The sequence below is a fragment of the Atta colombica genome, unplaced genomic scaffold, assembly GCF_001594045.1.
Source record: "Atta colombica isolate Treedump-2 unplaced genomic scaffold, Acol1.0 scaffold58, whole genome shotgun sequence".
In the NCBI taxonomy this organism is placed as follows: domain Eukaryota; kingdom Metazoa; phylum Arthropoda; class Insecta; order Hymenoptera; family Formicidae; genus Atta; species Atta colombica.
Window position 1 is genome coordinate 1317691 of NW_017259548.1, and position 10951 is coordinate 1328641.

The following is a 10951-nucleotide window of genomic DNA, read 5'->3' on the forward strand; positions in this document are numbered from 1 at the left end:
TGTAATAATTCCTCTAATCATTCTGCATACAAAAGTATTAAGTATTAGAGATTTCACAAAATCAATAATTTACTAGATATTGTATAGGAGAAATCTAGAATATTTGATACATGAGGATACGTATACATATTACCTACTTAATATTATAACAAATGATAATATATATTGCATAAAAAATATATTACTTTCGCAGAAACATGCTGCAAACATATATAGATCGTCTGATAATTAACAATAAAACTCTCGCATAGGGACAGAATGGACTGAGTAGAAAAGTTCCCTACCATTTTGCATTTTTCGCATTAATGTTATTAATTTATAAAGATTTCCAAATTCACTCAGGCTACTGCCAAATGTAAATGCGTCTCGGCTGGGCGGTCTTATCATTTGCATTCGATAGATCGGGCGAATTTTCGGGAAATTTTCATAAATTAATAACTTGTTAACCAATGCGAAAAATGCAAAATGGTACAGGATTTTTTGGCACTGTTTAATTCGCTCTATCAGTGAAAGAAATATTTGGCGATTTTTCTGGGACATCCTGTGTATAATACGTACATACGTATATTATATATGTATGTTTATATGTATATTGTATATGTATGTGTATTATATAGGGTGAATAAAAAGTCTCGGATCCGCAAAATAACTCGAAAATTAAGTATTTCCGAAAGAAATGTTTTCTATAAATATTATAGGATTTTAAATAATCTATTCACTAATCTGATTAATTTGACCTTAGATTGCATCGCCAAATTGATCAGATCGATTTTTTAAAATGGTACGCACTATTTTTTTTTTATTAAATCTAATAGTTAGTGTCAAGAACTTTTCAAAACATTATAATAAAGTTATTTTTATTAAATATTTTTTTATTAATATTTTTCAAGTTATAAGTCTTTATTACAGTACCTCCGGCATTAACACTAACAAAGGTGTCTCACCGACGGCTAATATCTCTTGAATATTGTTCAGGATCATGTCAGGATAAAATTAATTAAAATCAACCCATACAACACATAATTTGCGCTAATGTCGCTACAATAATGTTGCAATTGTAACATGCAATATTGCTGCAATATTGCACCATTGTTCCTGCAACTTTGGTGCTGTAGGAAAAGGAGATTATTCCTCCTAGTTTCATTTTTGCACTAAATATTTTTACATAAAAATGAAAATAAGATTTGAATAGATCATTTAAAATGCTACAACTTTTGTAGAAAATATTTCTTTCGGAAAATGCTTAGTTTTCAAAATATTTCACTGGTCCGTGACTTTTTACTCATCATGTATATAATATGTATATAATATGTGTATGCATATATAGTACATAAATTAAAATAATTAACTTTAACTATATGAAATAATTGCACATTTTGAACCGATCACAAATTACAACTATAGTTCAAATCAAATTCTAGGCTAAATATATGATATTTTGCTCAGTACTTCACGTTTTTATGGTTTGGTTACTTATAACAGTTACGATTTATTTACAGGCACGTCCATCTACAACTATATTTTATATCACGCAAACTAAATAAAACATTTAACATACAAATATTACTACAAATGCTATGGAACTTTTTAGAGAATATGAACTATTTTATTCTAATATATGGACTACTTGTATTACAAACTAAACAAACGGAAATATGGTCATTTAATATAATTTACTTATTTTCATGTTCTACTTATTATTTCATTCTACATAACGCCTTATTTCTCACATTAAACTACATATGTCAAACTGTTTACTATAAGGTATAGTAGACTAAAACGTCATTACATAATTATTTACATAATTATATACATAATTATTTACAACTAGAATAATGAGCATAAGCAACAATTTTGCAACAATAAATTTACGTATATTTTCTTCGAAGTTTTCTTCGAAATAACACAACCTTATTTATTGAGTGCAAAATTTTCAATTTTACTACAGCTTTTCATATTGTATAAAACAATTTCAGATAAATAAGACAGTAGCAATTCTTCACAAATTATCCAATTATAATTTCGACGAGGACTTAGGTAAACAGGTAAATAATTACAATAATATGTTGTATAAAATTTTAACTATTCTATGTGTAATTTTACTAGCGCTCAGTCTCCCACCTGCATAAATTTTAGCTAACATTATGCAAACATTGAGGTTGTAAAACAGCAATTGTATTATACTTTTATTTTAGGATACTTGTACGTGCTACATACTAAACATTATTGCTAGGGATACATAGATTAGAAAGTTTTATAAATTATTTTTTATTTTATATGCCGTGAGTGAACATTTAAAATTTAAACCGATTATATTATCAATGTTTTACAAAATAAACACTATACATTTTATATATAGAATTGGAAATAATTTATAAAACTTTTGTAATTATATATTTTTGTTATATACTTTTGTTAAATTATGTACGATGTAGCCTAAAATATTAGGTGCAGTAAAAAGAAATCCATTATTTTTGCATGAAATTGAAAAATAATGGATTTCTTTTTACTACACCTAATATTTTAGGCTACATCGTACATATAATAAAATATATAAAAGACATTATTAAACTTGTAACGTTGGTCAATTATATTTGAGTTATTTTCAATCATTTCTATAGATCGCCAGTGATTTTTCTCAATATGCCATTAACGTAACTAAAATAATGGAATTGTATAATGTAACTCAAGAAAATATATTAAATTTTTTTTTTGAAAATATATCAAATTTAATTATTAATATGAATCCTGTTTGAAACTTTGAAACTGAAAAATTGATTGATTTTTACATATAAAATTAAATTAAAATTAATATTAAAAATAACAAAATGTTATTTAACTTAAGGGATTGGGTTGCTTTTTTGATATCTATAATTAACGTTTTATAATAATGCCTTAATTTTTCATATGACTATTTGATATATCTTTATGCTAATGTCTGAAGTTATGCGAAAGATAGTATATGACTAATATTTATTCAATTATTTATATTAATTAGATTTTACAATTTATATTGCAAATAAAACTAAGAGAGGTAAAATTTGAAATAGGACATTTCCACTTTGGATATAATTTCATTCACCAGGTATGTTCAATAATTAATTAAAAGTAAGCATATATAAAATAAAATATATAAATATAATAGAATTACTTCTACAAGAAATATAAATACTTCTACAATTCAATTTTGTAAATTACATAAATATCTAAATGGCAACAAAATGTTGAAGTCATTTTTCAATTAACTGCAGTTCTAGATTTTTTTATTATTAATTTACATATTCAAAATTCTTTTATATTAATTGTTCGCAATTTAACATAAATATTTTCATTAAGTATAATGAAAGCATTTTTTTCAGTTCTACGCCACAGTTTTGGCCTTCTTGATGACTTTAATATCGGTATATAATAGATCTTTCTAATACCAGAGAAAATTAATTTGATTATGTTTTGATATCAATATATACAGTTAAATGTACTTTAAATCAAATATTTCTGGATATTAAAACTCGAGATTTTACAGTTATATTGTTTGATAAACTATATAAGACTATATTATAAGACTAACAGCTTATTATATTATAAAGATTTGTTTAATATTTTTCAGCTGGGTTTAATAAACAGCAAATATTTTACCTAGACATTACCTATGCAACATTAAATTTCTGATGGATGTTAATCTCAGAACTTTGGCAGTTTAATTATTTTATTAACGTTTTATTGCATAAATATACTCATAATACGTATCTATATTATTTCATTAATAATAGTAATTAAATGTAAAATACAAAGGTATGCAGATAAAATATAAAATCCCCCATATATACCCTTTTTAGTACATGTATGTATTTTGTATACAATAAAATATAAAATACTAACATACTATTTTTCAATTAATCTGCTAGTTTTATTTGCAACTACTTAGTTGATGTCGAAAGCATCAAATTGACATTGATCCACCTCGATTCCATTATCATTTCTGACTATCTAATCAATTTCCCGAAAAAACATTTTATACATAATTATATAAAATTATATTACAGGTAATTATAACAAAATTTATTATAATTTTATATAATTTCATATAACTATAAAAGCTTTTTTTTCCTGATTCTTAAGCAAGAGAAAAATTTTATATTATATAAAAATAATTATCATTCGTAAATTATCGCAATGGTATCATGTTTTGATTTCAAATAAATACTATATGAAATATTTATTTCGTGATACGTCATCTTACGTAATTGTCATCTTGATTTTCTTATGATCTTAGTTTTTGGTCATCCTTACTACACGTGATAGGTGTCTTCCGTGAATTAATTTTCATCAATCTTATATAAAAATTATTAGGCAATTTTTACGTATATTTTTACATCTTTAGAAAGTACTTGTGTGTGTGCGCGCGCGCGCGCGCGCGCGCGTGTGTGTGTGTGTATATATACGTACATTATTAAATTACTTCACATTTAATTACAATTTTCATGCAATATATTATTTTTTCATAATTATTCAATTACAATTTTCATATAGTATTTAATCAATTATTTTTAATTTACTTATTACTATTTAATATTATTACTATTAATGTAAATATTATTTTTATATAATGAGTTCGTTAACATTATATTATTATATAATTCTGATTTAAAAATATATTCGCTATAAACAATTTTCATGACACGACCGAATTATGTTCTTTTTTTTAGAAAAATCATTCTGTAGCTTTATAAAAACTCAAATTTATATTTATAAGCGTCTTTCCAACCCACAACATGGCGGCGAGTCATGATACCTATTACATCAAAGGTGCCGACGCTCAGTGTCCATACTGTATGTACTTATACTGTGCCCAAGCTGAGCACACCATTTAAGCACATTGTGTTCCGTTGTACGCATAATACACATAATGTATTTTGTTATCCTTGATATTGTTCATTTTATCTCTCGGGAGCTGCTCGGGGTTGCTCCAAATAAACCCAGCGAATTTGAAATATAGGATTCACATTACGTACGACATCCGTCATATGACATCTGACATTCATTTGCTGGTTTCACACTGAATCCGATGTGCGACGCTCTGCAACTAATCAGAAAATAGGATTTTGCTTTGTGTCATCGATACAAAATAAAATTCTGCTTTCCGACGCACATCGAATCCAGTGTGAATCCAGCAATTATTATGTAGAAATCACACTGTGTACGGCATTATGCGTATTATTCGACGTACGACGTCATGTATGTAATAAGAGAACTTGATTTCTAGATATTTCAGCTAGCAATGTTTTGTCATCGTGCGACGATGCTTGTCATATGAAAATGTTTCAATGTTGAAAATGATTCAACTTTTCGTTCGACGACGTACGTACGACGGACAATTTGCGCGCGATTGATGTACATTGTACATAATGGGCAATCCTGTAAGTAATGAAATATTTATAAAAATAATTCTGATTAAATGAGGTTAAATTAGATTTGCTATCACTTTTATTTACATTTTATATATTATGCTAATTCTACAATGTAATCGGAAATCTTAAATCTTAACCAGTTTTAATCTAGATAAATAGCTATGATTTTTTTACAAGTTGTTAATTGTAAAGCGAGTTATTTAGCTCGATTAATGGGAAGGAATGAAGTCGAATTTAGTTAGGCTTAAGTTAGCTGTTGGCCAACTTCATAGATTCACTGATAAGACTTAGGACTATCCGATTCATTGTTGAATCAGTTTTATAATTGATAAATTACATGTTTTTAATTTATTATAAATTGCGTATTTAATTTAATCTTTTTGTATTTTTGTTCAAGTATTGTACAAACTGTGGCGAATTGTTGGAAGATCATCACATATGTTATTTGAATGAAAATTTAAAATCAAATAATGAAAATTGGGAATCCGATATAATATTATACTTCATTCAAAGTTGTTCTAAAACTTAAAGTTGCAGAACTTCCAAAATAGCTTCGCATGTTTCTTGTATTATATCAGAAACAGTACCTGATACTTTTGCCTATACAGTATGACATCGCAAGTAGTGTCATTAAATCGCCGGATGCTAAATATAAAAAAAAAATTGATCCTTAAAGTAAATAAAGGAACATATATATCTCAAGAAAAACTTCAAAGCGATACAATGAACATCAGACGTGTGGCGGATGTCGTACATAGTGTGAATATATTTCAAGTACGTTGGTTTCATTCGGAGCGACCCCGAAAGACAGCTCCCGAGAGACAATATGAACGAACAAACCTTGTTTAATTCTGTGTTAAATAAGGACATGCGCATAGGATATATTATGCGCATTATGCGTGCAATGGAATGCAGCCAGGTCGATCTCTTCCATATATGGAACCCTAAAAACGCCTAAAAACGGTTTTATCGCGATTTACGAAAATTTTTTCTTGGACTTTCCCTTTTGGATGGGACTAGCCAGTGTTCTGGCTACTCTCAAACTTGGCGACTCTACGCAAGATATACATACATTCAATATATAGATGGATTTTCTGTAGAAAAAAAGTCAATGTTAAAGGAGAAATCCTCAAAAGATTAAGTAGAGCATTATAATATGGATATTCGTATCCGCCATTTTTAGTCTTTTCCCCACTCTTTATTCTCTCTTTAATCTTCTCTCTTCAATTTCTTAGCGGCGGAATGAAGAGAGAGACTAAAAGATTGAGGAAGAGGGTGAGAAAAGGATTAAAAATGGCAGATGCTAATACTCATATTATAGTGCCTTAAGTCAAGTCGTGAGGGGCGACCTCATGATTGATCAGATTTTGAGTCTCTTTAAACGTCACTTACTCGTCACCATTTGCATTTATTTTTGATGAGTAGTAAATCTGTGAATTGATGTGAGCAATTGTTTCATAGTGTAGAAGGCGCTAACGCGAAATCGAACTATCAACTATCAACCATAGTAAAATTATGTTGTTTCTGGCCGATACCCGGCTTTCTTCCGCTCTTATGTCGTGACTTTTATTAAAGGGACTCTATTGAAAGTGTTTGATTGATCAATCGAAAGAAAGAATTTTATTAATTGACCAATCAAAAAATGCTTCAAAGCATTTGTAACGTCAAGTGGATCGTAGCCAGAAATAAGTTCATCATTGGCTGCTAATCACGTGATTGCTATCAGAACACTTAACACCAGTCGCGCTTCTCTTAAAGCCCATTTTACACTGCGCAGTAGGCGTAAGAATCGACTAATCATATATTAATTATCTTTCTCACATTTAACTGTGATTGGTTGATTTCTACGCCTACTCCTTAATCCATTACTGCTACTGCCTATTATAGAATGGGCTTTAGACCTGTTCTACAATAGAATCGTAAGCAGTAAAGGCTTAAACACAATAGGCACAAGCAATAGGCACAGGCAACAGGGAATAACAGCCGTCCAATCAGAGGTCTGATATGTAAATTCGATGTTATATCTCAGAGTTTTGATTGAACAGCTCGTTGTTTCCTGTTTTCTGTGCCTACTGCCTATGCCTATTGTGTTTAAGCCGTAAGAAATTAATCAATCATAGCTGATTATTCTTCTCACACTTAACCGTGATTGCCCAATTTCTTATGGCTTACGACTTGCGATCCTATTGTAGAATAGACATTATAATGTTTTCGGCTCGACCGGGTTTGCACCAACTTGGGTTGGAAAATGCTTCGCTATTGGTTGAGATTACACTCTACTAATAGGAGAGCACGAAACATCATTACATTAACCCAGATTGGTGCAAACTCAGTTGGGTCGAAAATTTTAAATCTAGGATTTTAGTTTAAGGGTGCTATTTCATTAACGTACGACAAATATATACAGAATAGTGAAGTCTTTACTCCTCTCTTTGGCTCAAAGTCTCGCTACAAATACTTTGAAGCATTTGATGGACTAATTAGAAAAAAGAATTTTACAAAGTGACCAATTAAAAAATGTTTCAAAGCGTTTGCAGCATCACTTTGACCGTAACCGACCTTTATCCCATAGCCAATCAATAGGTTTAAAAAATTTATCGTACGACAAAAACGCACAAATAAAATATCACCCTAACGGAATTAAATCTCCTTCGTGGTATAAACACTTTTACTTCGTGGTATAAACACTACAAACTTGCAAACGACAAATTATAAGCCTGCCCTGTCCAGATTCGTTACCGATTCTGCGACGTGAGTCATAGGCTACGTTCCAAATCTTCCTCGGAGAGGAAGATTTTATTCTATATAGTATACGTTACGTGTATTATATATTTCGAATAAAATTTTCCTTAGAGAGGAAGTTTTGGAATATAACCTAGAAGAAGAAGAGGAAGGAGGCAAATTTGCAAAGGAAGTCGACGGCACTAGATGTTTTCTTGAATTGCTAGCTGGATTAGAATCTTGTCACCGTATTAGCTGCGATACTGGCATTGACAGCACCGCAGCCAATACTGTGGCAAGATTCTAAGAATGAAATCACACAGTGCGGAAAAGAGCTGCGGAATAGAGAATGTGTCATTAAAGCAATCAATCAGCATTATTCTGCATTATTTTGAATAGCGTTAGATTTCAATGATCTTTATCCTAATCCAGCTAGCAATCCAGCAGGAAAACAAGCATCGTATACCACAGGTTTTAGTTTTCTTCTGGTCGGATTCGTCATCATTTCATTGGTGAGTGCAATACCCACATACCAATTCCCACAGAACGTAGCAGATTCTAGAAGATTCTAGAAGAAGATGCAGAGGAGCGGGTGTTAGTTAACCTATAATAATTCAAAATGTACATACCTTTATACATATTTTTGCAAGTTTTATTTTACTGCTATTTTATTATATTGTTATTTGTTATTTTAAAGTAATGCATATATAATGCATATTTATTTTATTTGTATTAATATTTTGATAGTTTTTATTTTGCATAAACTGGTTATTTTTCAATATTTCACATGTATCAATTTCAAGAAATATAAATTTCTTCTCAGCAATATATATTTAACTTCGTTGTTTTTATATTGAAGAAATAATTGCTAAATATTTATTTGTTTTAGACTTGTTTTTTTTTTGCAATGGATGGTGTGGACTTATTTAACGTGTTTCTTACAACACATAAAGTACAACTTCAATCTTATGGTGTCCCACATTTATTTTGGAAAGTTTTATATAAAAAATTAACAGATCAGATTTATGATGCTGGTCTTGTCTTCCAATTAATAAAAGTAGAATATGAAAATGGAGAAAAGCATGTTACAGAGCCAATATGGAAGTTAATTGTATCTGTAGAGAATGGTATTTCTGTTCAAGATTCTAATAATATTTATCTTATTGATCATGCATGGACATATGATATCAGTAGTGTTCAACAGAATTTAATTCAAGTTCCTGGCTTACTTGATCGAATGTGCATTCTTATGGGAATAAATACAGAACTGGATGAGCAGAAAAAAGTAGAGGATGTTACAAACGAAATGTGGCGTTACAATCAATCATATTCAGTAAACTATGGAGAGATAGAAGATAGAATGCCAATATGGTACATTATGGATGAAGTTGGTTCAGCAATAAATCACAGTGATGATCCAAATTTTAGAGCAGTTCCTTTTTTATATTTGCCAGAAGGTGTAATTTATACGCTTCTATTTCCTACAAAAGACGTTACTGCAGGCGATGAAGTTACGAGAGATTTTGTGGAAGGTCAAACGAAGGATCCTGAAAAAAGACGCGCACTATTATTACCTTGGGTCCACAGTACTTTTGAAGATGAAAGTTTTGAACAGAATGAACCAGATGCAGATTATTTTTTAGCAGGTCATGTTCCTGAAAGCTTGCCGGAAAACTTGAATGTAATCAAGGCAAATAACAGCAGGAAATTAAAGGTTTTTTCACAATACAGTTATGTGAATAATTACTTGACAGATCCAGCATTTGAAGTTACTGACAACGAAGAAGAAGCAGACATATTATGGTTTGTATCTCATTACAAGATGTACAAGGAATTAAATGTTTCTTCGTCTCACGTTTTTGTAAATCAATTTCCATATGAGAATGTTTTGACGACAAAAGATCTTCTATCGATTGTATGCAGAAGAAAGGCAATGAACAAATTGTATGATTCGGATACTCTCGAAACTTATCCAGCATGGTTACCGACGACATATAATCTGAGTACGGAATTGGTACAATTTGTTGCTTATTTCATGCAACGAGCAAATAAAGATTTGGATAATCATTGGATTTGCAAACCATGGAACTTGGCAAGAAGTTTAGATACTCATATCACAAATAATCTCTATTATATTCTACGGCTGCCTTGTACAGGCCCAAAAATTGTGCAAAAGTACATTGAACGGCCAGTTTTATATAATAGATCAGATATTAATCAAGTAAAATTCGACGTGAGATATGTTGTGTTGCTTAAATCTGTAAAGCCGCTACGTGCGTATGCTTATGCAAACTTCTTCCTGCGTTTTGCGAATCAACCATTCGCATTGAACAATTTTAATGCTTATGAGCAACATTTCACCGTGATGAATTATACCGAGGAGAATTCACTATTCCATGAGAAATGTGCCGATTTCATCATAGAATGGGAAAATCAGTATCCCAATTATCCCTGGAAAACTTATGTCGAGCCAAAGATTCTTTCTGTTTTAAGACAGATCTTTGAAGCTGCAGTTGCGCAGCCGCCTCCAAAAGGAATAGCCGAAAATCCGCAAAGCAGAGCTGTGTACGCTGCCGATATGATGTTGGAATGGAGAGATTGCGAAATGCAACCCAAGCTGTTGGAAATAAATTTTACGCCTGATTGTCAGCGTGCGTGCGAATATTATCCGGACTTCTACAATGATATTTTTAAATGCTTGTTCCTAGATATTGACAATCCAGAAGTTTTTCATGCATTAGATTCAATCAGCGAATAATATCAGATTGTTTATATAATTTAGATAATAATTTTATTGTTATTGATGTGTACATATATATATA

At 30.3% G+C, this 10951-nt stretch overlaps 1 protein-coding gene across 1 annotated transcript; it reads left to right on the forward strand.

Moving 5' to 3' along the window:
* The first annotated feature begins 8081 nt into the window (after positions 1-8081).
* LOC108692034 (tubulin--tyrosine ligase-like protein 12) lies at positions 8082-10887 on the forward strand. The gene is made up of 3 exons (XM_018200131.1): positions 8082-8159; positions 8262-8641; positions 9019-10887. Exon 3 carries the CDS (start codon positions 9037-9039, stop codon positions 10885-10887), a length of 1851 nt encoding a protein of 616 aa, XP_018055620.1. The 5' UTR covers positions 8082-8159; positions 8262-8641; positions 9019-9036.
* The last annotated feature ends 64 nt before the right edge of the window (positions 10888-10951 follow it).

Bases quoted from the DNA above. Each gene is read 5' to 3' on its own strand.
- LOC108692034 (XM_018200131.1), top strand. From the start codon at position 9,037: ATGGATGGTGTGGACTTATTTAACGTGTTTCTTACAACACATAAAGTA.